The 18543-nt window shown below is 48.3% G+C and overlaps 1 protein-coding gene across 11 annotated transcripts in view; it reads left to right on the top strand.

The window, feature by feature from the left end:
* CKAP5 (cytoskeleton associated protein 5) overlaps positions 1 to 17963 on the top strand; it is a 334214-nt gene extending 316251 nt beyond the window's left edge. For all 11 annotated transcript variants that reach the window (XM_063944545.1, XM_063944546.1, XM_063944541.1 and 8 more), the window contains one exon: positions 17143 to 17963. In XM_063944545.1, coding sequence (XP_063800615.1) covers positions 17143 to 17382 — 240 coding nt within the window. In that variant the 3' untranslated portion in view covers positions 17383 to 17963. The remainder of the gene's footprint in view (positions 1 to 17142) is intronic.
* The last annotated feature ends 580 nt before the right edge of the window (positions 17964 to 18543 follow it).

The following is an 18543-nucleotide window of genomic DNA, read 5'->3' on the forward strand; positions in this document are numbered from 1 at the left end:
TGATAATCAAGGTACCCCTCCTACAACAGGGAAAGGGGTATTATTCCACGCTGTTTGTGGTACCGAAGCCGGACGGCTCGGTGAGACCGATTTTAAATCTGAAATCATTGAACACTTACATAAAAAGGTTCAAATTCAAGATGGAATCACTCAGAGCAGTGATAGCGAACCTGGAAGAAGGGGACTATATGGTGTCTCTGGACATCAAAGATGCTTATCTCCATGTCCCAATCTACCCTTCTCACCAAGGGTACCTCAGGTTTGTGGTACAGAACTGTCATTATCAGTTTCAGACGCTGCCGTTTGGATTGTCCACGGCACCACGGGTCTTTACCAAGGTAATGGCCGAAATGATGATTCTTCTTCGAAGAAAAGGCGTCTTAATTATCCCTTACTTGGACGATCTCCTGATAAGGGCAAGATCCAGGGAACAGTTAGAGGTCGGAGTAGCACTATCTCAGGTGGTGCTACGTCAGCACGGGTGGATTCTAAATATTCCAAAATCGCAGCCGATTCCAACAACACGTCTACTGTTCCTAGGGATGATTCTGGACACAGTCCAGAAAAAGGTGTTTCTTTCGGAGGAGAAGGCCAGGGAGTTATCCGAGCTAGTCAGGAACCTCCTGAAACCAGGACAAGTGTCAGTGCATCAATGCACAAGGGTCCTGGGAAAGATGGTGGCTTCTTACGAAGCGATTCCATTCGGAAGATTCCATGCAAGAACTTTTCAGTGGGATCTGCTGGACAAATGGTCCGGATCGCATCTTCAGATGCATCAGCGGATAACCCTATCTCCAAAGACAAGGGTGTCTCTCCTGTGGTGGTTGCAGAGTGCTCATCTTCTAGAGGGCCGCAGATTCGGCATTCAGGACTGGATTCTGGTGACCACGGATGCCAGCCTGAGAGGCTGGGGAGCAGTCACACAGGGAAGAAATTTCCAGGGCTTGTGGTCAAGCATGGAAACGTCTCTTCACATAAATATCCTGGAACTAAGGGCAATTTACAATGCCCTAAGCCAAGCAAGGCCTCTGCTTCAGGGTCAGTCGGTATTGATCCAATCGGACAACATCACGGCAGTCGCCCACGTAAACAGACAGGGCGGCACAAGAAGCAGGAGGGCAATGGCAGAAGCTGCAAGGATTCTTCGCTGGGCGGAAAATCATGTGATAGCACTGTCAGCAGTGTTCATTCCGGGAGTGGACAACTGGGAAGCAGACTTTCTCAGCAGACACGACCTCCACCCGGGAGAGTGGGGACTTCATCCAGAAGTCTTCCACATGATTGTAAACCGTTGGGAAAAACCAAAGGTGGACATGATGGCGTCCCGCCTCAACAAAAAACTAGACGGGTATTGCGCCAGGTCAAGGGACCCTCAGGCAATAGCTGTGGACGCTCTGGTAACACCGTGGGTGTACCAGTCAGTGTATGTGTTCCCTCCTCTGCCTCTCATACCCAAGGTATTGAGAATTATAAGACGGAGAGGAGTAAGAACTATACTCGTGGCTCCGGATTGGCCAAGAAGGACTTGGTACCCGGAACTTCAAGAGATGCTCACAGAGGACCCGTGGCCTCTACCTCCTAAGGAAGGACCTGCTCCAGCAGGGACCTTGTCTGTTCCAAGACTTACCGCGGCTGCGTTTGACGGCATGGAGGTTGAACGCCGGATCCTGAAGGAAAAAGGCATTCCAGATGAAGTCAACCCTACCCTGGTCAAGGCCAGAAAGGATGTAACCGCAAAACATTATCACCGCATTTGGCGAAAATATGTTGCGTGGTGTGAGGCCAAGAAGGCCCCTACAGAGGAATTTCAACTGGGTCGTTTCCTGCATTTCCTGCAAACAGTACTATCTATGGGCCTAAAATTAGGGTCCATTAAGGTTCAAATTTCGGCCCTGTCGATCTTCTTCCAAAAAGAACTGGCTTCAGTGCCTGAAGTTCAGACGTTTGTCAAAGGGGTACTGCATATACAGCCTCCTTTTGTGCCTCCAGTGGCACCTTGGGATCTCAATGTAGTGTTGAGTCTCCTAAAATCACATTGGTTTGAACCACTCACCACTGTGGAATTGAAATATCTCACATGGAAAGTGGTCATGCTGTTAGCCCTGGCTTCAGCCAGGCGTGTCTCAGAATTGGCGGCTTTGTCATATAAAAGCCCTTACCTAATTTTTCATTCAGACAGGGCAGAACTGAGGACTCGCCCTCAATTTCTCCCTAAGGTGGTTTCAGCGTTTCACATGAACCAGCCTATTGTGGTGCCTGCGGCTACTAGGGACTTGGAGGACTCCAAGTTGCTGGACGTAGTCGGGGCCCTGAAAATATATGTTTCCAGGACGGCTGGAGTCAGAAAATCTGACTCGCTGTTTATCCTGTATGCACCCAACAAGCTGGGTGCTCCTGCTTCTAAGCAGACGATTGCTCGTTGGATTTGTAGTACAATTCAGCTTGCACATTCTGTGGCAGGCCTGCCACAGCCAAAATCTGTAAAAGCCCATTCCACAAGGAAAGTGGGCTCATCTTGGGCGGCTGCCCGAGGGGTCTCGGCTTTACAACTTTGTCGAGCAGCTACTTGGTCAGGGGCAAACACGTTTGCTAAATTTTACAAATTTGATACCCTGGCTGAGGAGGACCTGGAGTTCTCTCATTCGGTGCTGCAGAGTCATCCGCACTCTCCCGCCCGTTTGGGAGCTTTGGTATAATCCCCATGGTCCTTACAGAGTTCCCAGCATCCACTAGGACGTCAGAGAAAATAAGAATTTACTTACCGATAATTCTATTTCTCGTAGTCCGTAGTGGATGCTGGGCGCCCATCCCAAGTGCGGATTGTCTGCAATACTTGTATATAGTTATTGTTACAAAAATCGGGTTGTTTATTGTTGTGAGCCATCTTTTCAGAGGCTCCTACGTTTATCATACTGTTAACTGGGTTCAGATCACAAGTTGTACGGTGTGATTGGTGTGGCTGGTATGAGTCTTACCCGGGATTCAAGATCCTTCCTTATTATGTACGCTCGTCCGGGCACAGTATCCTAACTGAGGCTTGGAGGAGGGTCATAGGGGGAGGAGCCAGTGCACACCAGCTAGTCAGAAAGCTTTTACTTTTGTGCCCAGTCTCCTGCGGAGCCGCTATTCCCCATGGTCCTTACGGAGTTCCCAGCATCCACTACGGACTACGAGAAATAGAATTATCGGTAAGTAAATTCTTATTTTTTTCTCTAACGTCCTAGAGGATGCTGGGGACTCTGCAGTGGCGTAAGTTCTTCCCAGTTGCCCGCAGGCAAGATAAATATTAGTGCCCCCCTATTTCCTATATCAAAATAAATGTGTGTAGTGTTCTGAAAAAAATGTATATACAGTATTTATACATTTAATTGTCTTTTATTTTAAATCACACATTTCTTAGCAGTAATACCCAGGATTAGAACCCATGACCTGTTACACTGACAGCAGACACTTTACTGATGGAGCTATTTGCTCCTGTAGAGGAAGCATGAGAATTCTAACTATATAAAGTTAAGTGTAATTGTCAGAGAAGTAACTTCATATAGATAGAATTCTCATATTTCCCATACACGAGCAGACCGCTTCATCAGTAAGGTGTCTGCTTCCAGTGTAATAGGTTGTGGTTTCTAATCCTGGGTGTGACACTTGTAAAATGTGTATAATAAAGAGGGTGTGATCTGTAAGGTGCAGGGACCAGTGAGGAAGTCGGCCACTGAAAAGACAGCGACAGCTATCAATTAACTTAACTTAATTCAATGGTGTCACAGAATGGGAGGAGAGGTGCCCCCCTTCAGAGCAGGAGCCCGGCGGCAGATGACTCCGTTGCCTCCCAGAGTTCTGCCTCTGGGACTCTGTAAGGACCATGGGGATAGACGGGCTCCGCAGGAGACATGGGAACTTTAAGAAAGACTTTAGGTCTGGGTGTGCACTGGCTCCTCCCTCTATGCCCCTCCTCTAGACCTCAGTTTGATACTGTGCCCAGAGGAGATGGGTGCACTTCAGGGAGCTTTCCTGAGCTTCCTGACAAAGTATATTTGTTAGGTTTTTTGTTTTCAGGGAGCCTGCTGGCAACAGACTCCCTGCATCGAGAGACTTAGGGGAGAGAAGCAGACCTACTTCTGTGAGTTTCAAGGCTCTGCTTCTTAGGCTACTGGACACCATTAGCTCCAGAGGGATCGGTACACAGGTCTCACCCTCGCCGTCCATCCCAGAGCCGCACCGCCGTCCCCCTCGCAGAGCCGGAAGATAGAAGCCGGGTGAGTATGAGAAGAAAAGAAGACTTGAGGCGGCAGAAGACTTCATGATCTTCACTGAGGTAACGCACAGCAGTAAAGCTGTGCGCCATTGCTCCCATACATCGCACACACGGCAGTCACTGTAAGGGTGCAGGGCACAGGGGGGGGCGCCCTGGGCAGCATATAGACCTCGTTTTGGCACAAATTAGTGTGTGTGTGTGTGTGTGTGTGTGTATGTATGTATGTGTGTGTGTATATATATATATATATATATATATATATATATATATATATATATATATACATATATACATATATATATATATATATATATATATATATATATATATATACATACATACAGCTGGGCACTTTGTATGTATGTGTGTATGTGTGTGTGTGTGTGTGTGTGTATATATATATATATATATATATATATATATATATTCCCAGAAGAAAAGAAACCAGCACCTTGGAGGTGCTGGTTTCTTTTCTTCTGGGACTATTGTAACATATTATGTATCCAGCACTCCTAACATGGACAATACTGTGTGCGGCAGGGGGGGGGCGGGGGGCGGCCCCTGGGCTGCAATAAGATTACCTTACATTGGCAAAAAATACACATAGTATAGTCATTAAGACTATATATGTGTAAAATCCCCTGCCATATATCAATAAAAAAAAGCGGGAGAAGTCTGCCGTGAAGGGGGCGGGGCTATCTCCCTCAGCACACTGGCACCATTTCCTCTCACAGTTCCGCTGGAAGGACGCTCCCCAGGCTTTCCCCTGCAGTTTCCAGGCTCAATAGGGTAAAAAAGAGAGGGGGGGCGCTAAATTTAGGCGCAAATACTATATATATATATATATATATATAATTTATTTCTCTGACGTCCTAGTGGATGCTGGGGACTCCGTAAGGACCATGGGGAATAGACGGCTCCGCAGGAGACTGGGCACATCTAAAGAAAGATTTAGGTCTATCTGGTGTGCACTGGCTCCTCCCCCTATGACCCTCCTCCAAGCCTCAGTTAGATTTCTGTGCCCGGCTGAGCTGGATGCACAGTAGGGGCTCTCCTGAGCTCCTAGGAAGAAAGTGTTTGTTAGGTTTTTTATTTTCAGTGAGACCTGCTGGCAACAGGCTAGACCTGCTGGCAACAGGCTCACTTCATCGAGGGACTAAGGGGAGAAGAAGCGAACCTACCTAAGTGGTGGTAGCGTGGGCTTCTTAGGCTACTGGACACCATTAGCTCCAGAGGGATCGAACACAGGACCCGACCTCGTCGTCCGTTCCCGGAGCCGCGCCGCCGTCCCCCTTACAGAGCCAGAAGCAAGAAGGTGGTCCGGAAAATCGTCGGCTGAAGACTTCTGTCTTCTCCAAGGTAGCGCACAGCACTGCAGCTGTGCGCTATTGCTCCTCATGCACACCTCACACTCCGGTCACTGATGGGTGCAGGGCGCTGGGGGGGGGGGCGCCCTGAGCAGCAATACTGACACCTTGGCTGGCAAACTGGCACCATATATAGCCCCAGAGGCTATATAGGTGCTTTTTAACCCCTGCCAGAATCCATAAAAATGCGGGAGAAAGTCCGCGAAAAAGGGGCGAAGCTATCTCCTTCAGCACACTGGCGCCATTTTCCCTCACAGCTCCGTTGGAGGGAAGCTCCCTGGCTCTCCCCTGCAGTCAATACACTACAGAAAGGGTTAAAAAGAGAGGGGGGGCACAATTTAGGCGCAGTATACAATATATATAGGCAGCTATAAGGGAAAACACTCTTTCTCTGACGTCCTAGTGGATGCTGGGACTTCCGTAAGGACCATGGGGGATAGCGGCTCCGCAGGAGACTGGGCACAAAAGTAAAAGCTTTAGACTAGCTGGTGTGCACTGGCTCCTCCCCCTATGACCCTCCTCCAAGCCTCAGTTAGATTTTTGTGCCCGAACGAGAAGGGTGCATGCTAGGTGGCTCTCCTGAGCTGCTTAGAAGTAAAAGTTTAAATAGGTTTTTTTATTTTCAGTGAGTCCTGCTGGCAACAGGCTCACTGCATCGTGGGACTAAGGGGAGAAGAAGCGAACTCACCTGCGTGCAGAGTGGATTGGGCTTCTTGGCTACTGGACATTAGCTCCAGAGGGACGATCACAGGTTCAGCCTGGATGGGTCCCGGAGCCGCGCCGCCGGCCCCCTTACAGAGCCAGAAGAGCGAAGAGGTCCGAAGAAATCGGCGGCAGAAGACGTTCCTGTCTTCAGATAAGGTAGCGCACAGCACTGCAGCTGTGCACCATTGCTCTCAGCACACTTCACACTCCGGTCACTGAGGGTGCAGGGCGCTGGGGGGGGGAGCGCCCTGAGACGCAATAGAACAATATAAAAACCTTATATGGCTAAAGAAATGCATCACATATAGCTCCTGGGCTATATGGATGCATTTAACCCCTGCCAGTTTTCCTGAAAAAAGCGGGAGAAAAGGCCGCCGTGAAGGGGGCGGAGCCTTTCTCCTCAGCACACAAGCGCCATTTTCTTTCACAGCTCCGCTGGAAGGACGGCTCCCTGACTCTCCCCTGCAGTCCTGCTACAAGAATCAGGGTAAAACAAGAGAGGGGGGGGGCACTATTGGCAGCTAATATAAAACAGCAGCTATAAAGGGAGTAACACTTACATAAGGTTATCCCTGTATATATATAGCGCTCTGGTGTGTGCTGGCAAACTCTCCCTCTGTCTCCCCAAAGGGCTCGTGGGGTCCTGTCCTCTTTCAGAGCATTCCCTGTGTGTGTGCTGGGTGTCGGTACGATTGTGTCGACATGTATGAGGAGGAAAATGATGTGGAAGCAGAGCAATTGCCTGTGTTAGTGATGTCACCCCCTAGGGAGTCGACACCTGACTGGATGGTCGTATTTAAAGAATTACGTGACAGTGTCAGCACTTTGCAAAAAACTGTTGACGACATGAGGCAGCCGGCAAATCAATTAGTGCCTGTTCAGGCGTCTCAGACACTGTAGGGGGCGCTAAAACGCCCGTTACCTCAGATGGTCGACACAGACCCAGACACGGATACTGAATCCAGTGTCGACGGTGAAGAGACAAACGTAATGTCCAGTAGGGCCACACGTTACATGATCACGGCAATGAAGGAGGCATTGAATATTTCTGACACTACAAGTACCACAAAAAAGGGTATTATGTGGGGTGTGAAAAAACTACCAGTAGTTTTTCCAGAATCAGATGAATTAAATGAGGTGTGTGATAAAGCGTGGTTTTCCCCCGATAAACTGCTGATTTCTAATAAATTATTGGCACTATACCCTTTCCCGCCAGAGGTTAGGGCACGTTGGGAAACACCTCCTAGGGTAGATAAGGCGCTCACACGCTTATCAAAACAAGTGGCGTTACCGTCTCCCGATACGGCCGCCCTTAAGGAACCAGCTGATAGAAGGCTGGAAAATATCCTAAAAGGTATATACACACATACTGGTGTTATACTGCGACCAGCAATCGCCTCAGCCTGGATGTGCAGTGCTGGAGTGGCTTGGTCGGATTCCCTGACTGAAAATATTGATACCCTGGATAGGGACAGTATATTATTAACTATAGAGCATTTAAAGGATGCATTACTATATATGCGAGATGCACAGAGGGATATTTGCACCCTGGCATCTAGAGTGAGTGCGATGTCCATTTCTGCCAGAAGAGCGTTATGGACGCGACAGTGGTCAGGTGATGCGGATTCCAAACGACATATGGAAGTATTGCCGTATAAAGGGGAGGAGTTATTTGGGGTCGGTCTATCGGACCTGGTGGCCACAGCAACGGCTGGAAAATCCACCTTTTTACCCCAGGTCACCTCTCAGCCGAAAAAGACACCGTCTTTTCAAACTCAGTCCTTTCGTTCCCATAAGGGCAAGCGGGCAAAAGGCCACTCATTTCTGCCCCGGGGCAGAGGAAGGGGAAAAAGACTGCACCAGGCAGCCTCTTCCCAGGAGCAGAAGCCCTCCCCCGCTTCTGCCAAGTCTTCAGCATGACGCTGGGGCTCTACAAGCGGACTCAGGCACGGTGGGGGGCCGTCTCAAGAATTTCAGCGCGCAGTGGGCTCACTCGCAAGTGGACCCCTGGATCCTGCAGGTAGTATCACAGGGGTACAAATTGGAATTCGAGACGTCTCCCCCTCGCCGGTTCCTGAAGTCTGCTCTACCAACGTCTCCCTCCGACAGGGAGGCAGTAGTGGAAGCTATTCAAAAGCTGTATTCCCAGCAGGTGATAATCAAGGTACCCCTCCTACAACAGGGAAAGGGGTATTATTCCACGCTGTTTGTGGTACCGAAGCCGGACGGCTCGGTGAGACCAATTTTAAATCTAAAATCCTTGAACACTTACATAAAAAGGTTCAAATTCAAGATGGAGTCACTCAGAGCAGTGATAGCGAACCTGGAAGAAGGGGACTATATGGTATCTCTAGACATCAAAGATGCTTATCTCCATGTCCCAATCTACCCTTCTCACCAAGGGTACCTCAGGTTTGTGGTACAAAACTGTCATTATCAGTTTCAGACGCTGCCGTTTGGATTGTCCACGGCACCACGGGTCTTTACCAAGGTAATGGCCGAAATGATGATTCTTCTTCGAAGAAAAGGCGTCTTAATTATCCCTTACTTGGACGATCTCCTGATAAGGGCAAGGTCCAGGGAACAGTTAGAGGTCGGAGTAGCACTATCTCAGGTAGTGCTACGTCAGCACGGGTGGATCCTAAATATCCCAAAATCACAGCTGATTCCAACAACACGTCTACTGTTCCTGGGGATGATTCTGGACACAGTCCAGAAAAAGGTGTTTCTCCCGGAGGAGAAGGCCAGGGAGTTATCCGAGCTAGTCAGGAAACTCCTAAAACCAGGCCAAGTGTCAGTGCATCAATGCACGAGAGTCCTGGGAAAAATGGTGGCTTCTTACGAAGCGATTCCATTCGGAAGATTCCATGCAAGAACTTTTCAGTGGGATCTGCTGGACAAATGGTCCGGATCGCATCTTCAGATGCATCAGCGGATAACCCTATCTCCAAGGACAAGGGTGTCTCTCCTGTGGTGGTTACAGAGTGCTCATCTTCTAGAGGGCCGCAGATTCGGCATTCAGGATTGGATGCTGGTAACCACCGATGCCAGCCTGAGAGGCTGGGGAGCAGTCACACAGGGAAGAAATTTCCAGGGCTTGTGGTCAAGCATGGAAACGTCTCTTCACATAAATATCCTGGAACTAAGGGCCATTTACAATGCCCTAAGTCAAGCAAGGCCTCTGCTTCAGGGTCAGTCGGTATTGATCCAATCGGACAACATCACGGCAGTCGCCCACGTCAACAGACAGGGCGGCACAAGAAGCAGGAGGGCAATGGCAGAAGCTGCAAGGATTCTTCGCTGGGTTGAAAATCATGTGGTGGCACTGTCAGCAGTGTTCATTCCGGGAGTGGACAACTGGGAAGCAGACTTCCTCAGCAGACACGACCTCCACCCGGGGGAGTGGGGACTTCACCCAGAAGTCTTTCAAGTGATCGTAAACCGTTGGGAAAAACCAAAGGTGGACATGATGGCGTCCCGTCTCAATAAAAAACTGGACAGATATTGCGCCAGGTCAAGGGACCCTCAGGCAATAGCGGTGGACGCTCTGGTAACACAGTGGGTGTACCAGTCGGTGTATGTGTTCCCTCCTCTGCCTCTCATTCCAAAAGTACTGAGAATCATAAGAAGGAGAGGAGTGAAGACTATACTCGTGGCTCCGGATTGGCCAAGAAGAACTTGGTACCCGGAACTGCAAGAGATGCTCACGGAGGACCCGTGGCCTCTACCTCTAAGAAAGGACCTGCTCCAGCAGGGACCTTGTCTGTTCCAAGACTTACCGCGGCTGCGTTTGACGGCATGGCGGTTGAACGCCGGATCCTGATGGAAAAAGGCATTCCAGATGAAGTCATCCCTACCCTGATCAAAGCCAGGAAGGATGTAACCGCGAAACATTATCACCGCATTTGGCGAAAATATGTTGCCTGGTGTGAGGCTAAGAAGGCCCCCACAGAGGAATTTCTACTGGGTCGTTTCCTGCATTTCCTGCAAGCAGAACTGTCTATGGGCCTAAAATTAGGATCCATTAAGGTTCAAATTTCGGCCCTGTCGATCTTCTTCCAGAAAGAACTGGCTTCATTGCCTGAAGTTCAGACGTTTGTCAAGGGGGTACTGCATATACAGCCTCCTTTTGTGCCACCAGTGGCACCTTGGGATCTCAATGTAGTTTTAGGGTTCCTAAAATCACATTGGTTTGAACCACTCACCACTGTGGAATTAAAATATCTCACATGGAAGGTGGTCATGCTGTTAGCTCTGGCGTCAGCCAGGCGTGTCTCAGAATTGGCGGCTTTGTCATATAAAAGCCCTTACCTAATTTTTCATTCAGACAGGGCAGAATTGAGGACTCGTCCTCAATTTCTCCCTAAGGTGGTTTCAGCGTTTCACATGAACCAACCTATTGTGGTGCCTGCAGCTACTAGGGACTTGGAGGACTCCAAGTTGTTGGACGTAGTCAGGGCCCTGAAAATATATGTTTCCAGGACGGCTGGAGTCAGAAAATCTGACTCGCTGTTTATCCTGTATGCACCCAACAAGCTGGGTGCTCCTGCTTCTAAGCAGACGATTGCTCGTTGGATTTGTAGTACAATTCAGCTTGCACATTCTGTGGCAGGACTGCCACAGCCAAAATCTGTTAAAGCCCATTCCACAAGGAAAGTGGGCTCATCTTGGGCGGCTGCCCGAGGGGTCTCGGCTTTACAACTTTGCCGAGCAGCTACTTGGTCAGGGGCAAACACGTTTGCAAAATTTTACAAATTCGATACCCTGGCTGAGGAGGACCTGGAGTTCTCTCATTCGGTGCTGTAGAGTCATCCGCACTCTCCCGCCCGTTTGGGAGCTTTGGTATAATCCCCATGGTCCTTACGGAAGTCCCAGCATCCACTAGGACGTCAGAGAAAATAAGAATTTACTTACCGATAATTCTATTTCTCATAGTCCGTAGTGGATGCTGGGCGCCCATCCCAAGTGCGGATTGTCTGCAATACTTGTATATAGTTATTGTTACAAAAAAAATCGGGTTGTTTATTGTTGTGAGCCATCTTTTCAGAGGCTCCTACGTTTATCATACTGTTAACTGGGTTCAGATCACAGGTTGTACAGTGTGATTGGTGTGGCTGGTATGAGTCTTACCCGGGATTCAAAATCCTTCCTTATTATGTACGCTCGTCCGGGCACAGTATCCTAACTGAGGCTTGGAGGAGGGTCATAGGGGGAGGAGCCAGTGCACACCAGCTAGTCTAAAGCTTTTACTTTTGTGCCCAGTCTCCTGCGGAGCCGCTATTCCCCATGGTCCTTACGGAAGTCCCAGCATCCACTACGGACTATGAGAAATAGAATTATCGGTAAGTAAATTCTTATTTTATATGTGATATCCCTGAGATATATAGCGCCCTGGTGTGTGCTGGCATACTCTCCCTCTATCTCCCCAAAGGGCTTTGTGGGGTCCTATCCTCAGTCAGAGCATTCCCTGTGTGTGTGCTGTGTGTCGGTACGGCTGTGTTGACATGTATGAGGAGGATAATGAGGTGGAGGCGGAGCGAATGCCTGTAAATGTGTTGTCACCCCCTGCGGGATCGACACCGGTGTGGTTGGACTTATGGAAGGATTACGTGAAAGTGTCAACTCCTTACACAAAAGGTCGACGACAAAGAACAGCCGGCTACTCAGCTTGTGCCTGTTCCAGCGTCTCAAATGTCATGGGGGGCTCTAAAAACGCCCGCTACCTCAGATGGCAGAAACAGATGTCGACACGGATTCCGACTCCAGTGTCGACGACGATGATGAGACTAGTGTACCCTCCAAATAGGTCCACCCGTTACATGATTGAGGCAATGAAAAATGTATTACACATTTATGATAATACCCCAGGTACTACATAAAAGGGTATTATGTTTGGTGAGAGAAAACTACCAGTAGTTTTTCCTGCATCTGAGAAATTAAATGAGGTGTGTGAGGAAGCGTGGTCTTCCCCCGGTAAGAAATTGATAATTTCTAAACGGTTATTGGCAGCGTACCCTTTCCCGCCAGAGGATAGGTCACGTTGGGAAACACCCCATAGGGTAGATACAGCGCTTACATGCTTATCAGAAAAGGTGGCACTACCGTCTCCGAATACGGCCGCCCTGAAGGAACCTGCTGATAAAAAGCAGGGGGTTACCCTGAAAGATAGTCAGACACTCGGGCATTATATTGCGACTAGCCAATGCTTCGGCATGGATGTGCAGTGCTCCCGCTGCATGGTCAGATTCCCTGTCGGAAAATAACTATGGATAGGGACAATATTTTGCTGACAATAGAGCATATAAAAGACGTGGTCTTATACATGCGTGATGCACAGAGGGATATTTGCCGGCTGGCATCAAAAATAAGCGCTAGGTCCATTGCCGCCAGACGGGGGTTATGGACTCGGCAATGGTCAGGCGATGCCGACTCGAATCGGCACATGGAAGTTTTGCCCTATAAGGGGGTAAAACTGTTTGGGGATATTCTTTCAGACCTAGTTTCCACAGCTACTGCTGGGAAATCGACTTTTTTGCCACAGGCTACCCCACAACAAAAGAAAGCACCGTATCAAGTACAGTCCTTTCGGCCCCAGATAAGCAAGAGGGCTAGAGGCTCATCCTTTCTGCCGAGAGGAAAAAGCTGCAGCCTACAGCTAGTTCCCAAGAGCAGAAGTCCTCCCTGCGTCCGGTAAGTCCACAGCATGACGCTGGGGCTGCTCAGGCGGACCCGGGTACGGTGGGGGCCCGTCTCAGAAATGTCAGCGCCCAGTGGGCTCTCTCACATGGATCCCTGGGTCCTTCAAGTAGTATCTCAGGGGTACAGGCTGGAGTTCGAGACGTTCTTCCCCCCCCCCCGCCGTTTCCTAAAATATGCCTTACCGGCACCTCCCTCTGCCAGGGAGGCGGTGTTGGTGGCTATTCAACACTTTAATCACAACAAGTGATTGTCAAGGTGCCCCTCCTTCAGCAAGGAAGGGGTTACTATTCCACAATGGTTGTGGTACCGAAACAGAACGGTTCGGTGGGACCCATCTTAAAATTAAAATACTTGAACTTTTATATCAGAAGATTCAAGTTCAAGATGGAATCGCTCAGGGCGGTTATTACGAGCCTGGACGAGGGGGATTACAGGGTCTCCCTGGACATCAAGGATGCGTACCTGCATGTCCCCATTTACCCTCCTCACCAGGAGTACCTCAGATGTGTGGTACAGGACTGTCACTATCAGTTCCAGACGCGGCCGTTGGAGTTGTCCATGGCACCGAAGGTCTTTACCAAGGTAATGGCCGAAATGATGATACTCCTTCGCAAGAAGGAAGTTTTTATTATCCCGTACTTGGACGATCTCCTGATAAAGGCGAGGTCCAAAGAACAGTTGGTAGTGGGGGTAGCACTCTTTCGGGAAGTGCTACAACAGCACGACTGGATTCTCAATATTCCAAAGTCACAGCTGGTCCCGACGACACGTCTTCTGTTCCTGGGAATGATTCTGGACACAGACCAGAAAAGAGTGTTTCTTCCAGTGGAAGCACACGAGTCCTGGAAAAAATGGTAGCTTCGTACGAAGCATAATTCCATTCGGAAGGTTCCACGCAAGGACGTTCCAGTGGGACCTATGGGACAAATGGTCCGGGTCCCATCTACAGATACAACAGCGGATAACCCTGTCGGCAAGAAACAGGGTGTCGCTGCTGTGGTGGCTGCAGAGGGCTCATCTACTAGAGGGCCGCAGATTCGGAATACAGGACTGGGTCCTGGTGACCACGGAGGCCAGCCTTCGGGGCTGGGGTGCAGTCACACAGGGAAGAAATTTCCAAGGAGATTTCGCTTCATAAATATTCTGGAGCTAAGGGCCATTTACAATGCCCTAAGCCAAGCAAGGCCCCTGCTTCAGAACCAGCCGGTACTGATCCAATCGGACAACATCACGGCGGTCGCCCATGTAAACCGACAGGGCGGCACAAGAAGCAGGATGGCGATGGCAGAAGCCACACGGATTCTCCGATGGGCGACCTACACCCGGGAGAATGGGGACTTCTTCCAGAAGTTTTCCAAATGCGGGTAAACCGTTGGGGATGACCACGGGTGGACATGATGGCGTCCCGCCTCAACAAAAAGTTAAAAAGATATTGCGCCAGGTCAAGGGACCCTCAGGCGATAGCTGTGGACGCTCTAGTGACACCGTGGGTGTACCAGTCGGTTTATGTGTTCCCTCCTCTGCCTCTCATACCAAAGGTATTGAGAATAATAAGAAAGCGAGGAGTAAACACAATTCTCGTGGTTCCGGATTGGCCAAGATGAGCGTGGTACCCGGAACTTCAAGAGATGCTCTCAGAGGACCCGTGGCCTCTACCGCTCAGACAGGACCTGCTACAGCAGGGGCCCTGTCTGTTCCAAGACTTACCGCGGCTGCGTTTGACGGCATGGCGGTTGAATACCGGATCCTAAAGGAAAAGGGTATTCCGGAAGAAGTCATTCCTACGCTTATTAAGGCCAGGAAAGATGTTACGGCAAAGCATTATCACCGCATATGGCGGAAATATGTTGCATGGTGCGAGGCCAAAAAGGCCCCAGCAGAGGAATTTCAACTAGGTCGATTTCTGCATTTCCTGCAAGCAGGAGTGAATATGGGCCTAAAACTAGGCTCCATTAAAGTACAGATCTCGGCTCTGTCGATTTTCTTTCAAAAAGAACTAGCTTCAGTACCTGAAGTTCAGACATTTGTGAAAGGAGTGCTGCATATTCAGCCCCCGATTGTGCCTCCTGTGGCACCTTGGGATCTCAACGTGGTGTTGAGTTTCTTAATATCACATTGGTTTGAGCCACTAAAAACCGTGGATCTGAAATATCTCACGTGGAAAGTGGTCATGTTATTGGCCTTGGCTTCAGCCAGGCGAGTGTCAGAATTGGCGGCTTTATCATGTAAAAGCCCTTATCTGATTTTCCATATGGATAGGGCAGAATTGAGGACTCGTCCCCAATTTCTCCCTAAGGTGGTGTCAGCGTTTCACCTGAACCAGCCTATTGTGGTGCCTGCGGCTACTAGGGATTTGGAGGACTCCATGTTGCTAGACGTTGTCAGGGCCCTGAAAATATGTTTCCAGGACTGCTGGAGTCAGGAAATCTGACTCGCTGTTTATCCTGTATGCACCCAACAAGCTGGGTGCTCCTGCTTCTAAGCAGTCTATTGCTCGCTGGATTTGTAGTACAATTCAGCTTGCACATTCTGTGGCAGGCCTGCCACAGCCAAAATCTGTAAATGCCCATTCCACAAGGAAGGTGGGCTCATCTTGGGCGGCTGCCCGAGGGGTCTCGGCTTTACAACTTTGCCGAGCAGCTACTTGGTCAGGGGCAAACACGTTTGCAAAATTCTACAAATTTGATACCCTGGCTGAGGAGGACCTGGAGTTCTCTCATTCGGTACTGCAGAGTCATCCGCACTCTCCCGCCCGTTTGGGAGCTTTGGTATAATCCCCATGGTCCTTACGGAGTTCCCAGCATCCACTAGGACGTCAGAGAAAATAAGAATTTACTCACCGGTAATTCTATTTCTCGTAGTCCGTAGTGGATGCTGGGCGCCCATCCCAAGTGCGGATTGTCTGCAATACTTGTATATAGTTATTGCCTAACTAAAGGGTTATTGTTATGAGCCATCTTTCCATCTTTTCGTGAGGCTCAGTTGTTATTCATACTGTTAACTGGGTATAGTATCACGAGTTATACGGTGTGATTGGTGTGGCTGGTATGAGTCTTACCCGGGATTCCAAATCCTTTCCTTATTGTGTCAGCTCTTCCGGGCACAGTGTCCCTAACTGAGGTCTGGAGGAGGGGCATAGAGGGAGGAGCCAGTGCACACCAGATAGTACCTAATATAGCACCTAATATATATATATATATATATATATATATATATATATATATATATATATATATATATATATATATATATATATATATATATATATATATTGATTGTGTGTGGTGGTTTAGTTCTTAGGCTGTGTAGCATTCATTTCTACCACCCCTACCCACCAAACGTCCTCTTGGAAAGGTGCATTTAATGCCCATCTAGTTTCTAACATCTGGCTACTGTTCATTATTTCTAAGGTGATCGCCTAGGGATCAGCTTTTTGCTTTTATTGAAAAGTTTTGGGATTTAAACTCTGAAGAATCAGTTCTTAACTCCAGTCCACACGTCAGGTCATATTTTTGCTTTTTTACTTTAACCCTGCACAGGTGGGGTGATCTCTTCTTCTTCTTCTTCTTCTTCTTCTTCTAATTCTTCTTCTTCGGTGTCTATAGGGCTCCACAGGGGAGACAATGGGGTGTAGGTGGTGGAGACTGGGAACTAAGGCCAGTAATTATCCCACCTGTTTCCACAGATAGACATCTTCAAAACATGACCTGTTAGGGTTACTTGAGGGTTGGAGTTAAGAAAGCTTGCACTGGAGGCATGTGGTTTTCTGCTAGCTCTGTGTTAGCCTGTCAATATTCACAAGTAAGGAGTCCAGAGAGAGGCAGGCACAGAAGAGGTTTGTACCTGTTCATCTTATTTGCAGTTGGGTAGAGATATCACACAATGGTTTAGGTACTTAAGATGAGAACCACATATGGAAGTCTGTCTCACAAGGTAAATTTCAAAACATCTTGGGTCCATGTCGCCCGGATCTCTGTAGTCTCCTATGCTAAGGAATGTCATTACTTAGATCAAATCGAGCACGTTTTCTGTAGGAAGGTTCTTATTACATATTGCCTTTAGTGTGAACCAGCTGATCCAGTTGTCATGTAACACAATGTTGTTTGTCCCACACAGCAGGATGAGCGGCCTCCACTGAGCTCCTTGCTCTCAAAGACCACTACCCCAGCAGTGGTGTCCTCCACAGACATGCTCCACAGCAAGCTCTCTCAGCTCCGGGAATCCCGCGAGCAGTTCCAGCACTTGGATCTAGACTCCAACCAGACGCACACCAGTACCACTTCTTCCTCGGCCTCCACGGCCAACATTGACGACTTGAAAAAAAGACTGGAAAGAATAAAAAGTAGTCGGAAGTGAGAACTTCAAATGCTCGTGCCTGTTTCCTGTACCATGTCTAGGAGTCTCATCTCTGACTCAGTGGCTGTGTCTAGGCCTATTGTAAACTATTGTTTTATGTATCATACTGTGTATTTCTTTGTTCTCCGGAGGGATTGCAACATACTGTGGCTGAATATTTGTATATACATTGCCGTTCTAACTCCCCCTCTGTCTTAGTGTACAGACTGTCTACATGTCCTATACCCAAACCCTGGCTTTCCATGGCTCTTATATTTGTAGCTCTGTGGCTGTTTTTTGTTTTTGTTTTTTTTACATGCTTTTAATTTAAGATAAAGCAGTGGATCGCTGATTCTGTATGGAATCGTAAGGCATGGCATGAAAATGTTTTTGTAAATAAAGGTTGAAATACTGTAAGTGAGTGCATTGTAAATGATGCTGTTTTCAGTTGCTCCAGTGGTTTTTGATCTGTACATTACAGTAACTAATCTACAAAGGCCTTGTACCCCCACCTAGCTGCTAACTCCAGCTCTGAGTCTACATCTGGCATTTCCATCCTAATGGGCCATTAAAAATAAAAACTTCACTCATTTAAAAGGAAATATGCTCTTGGGGTTATTATTCAGAATTTGCTTTCTAGTATACAGGTCGGCTAATTCTAGAAAGCCACATTAAGCGTTTAATGACAGGAGAACTTCATTTACAGACTCCATGAGGTTAATTTACCAAGAATCATGTTTGTCAAAATAGTTTTTTCAATGGTGTATGCAATCGTGTTCAATAGTGTAAGTGTTCATCAGTGTTTGTACCTGAATTGCATAGCCATGTCAGTGAGCAAAATGTGCAAAATCGAGGAGGGGGGGGGTGATGGGGGCGGCGAAATGTGTGGACCCGCCCCCCTACGCCCCCCCTCTCCCCTCCCACTCCAAACATAACCAGACCTGGGATCTTAGAGCCGGCCCTGGTCCTAAAAATACGGGTGGAAAAATTAGTAGAGGGGTCCCCCGTATTTATTTATTTATTTATTTATATTATTATTTTTATGTGTGTACATACATACATACATACATACATACATACATACATACATACATACATACATCCATCCATCCATCCATCCATCCATCCATCCATCCATCATACATACATACATTTTATTTCTTTTTCTCTTAACGTCCTAGT

This window comes from Pseudophryne corroboree, chromosome 11 (genome assembly GCF_028390025.1).
Source record: "Pseudophryne corroboree isolate aPseCor3 chromosome 11, aPseCor3.hap2, whole genome shotgun sequence".
NCBI classification, from domain to species: domain Eukaryota; kingdom Metazoa; phylum Chordata; class Amphibia; order Anura; family Myobatrachidae; genus Pseudophryne; species Pseudophryne corroboree.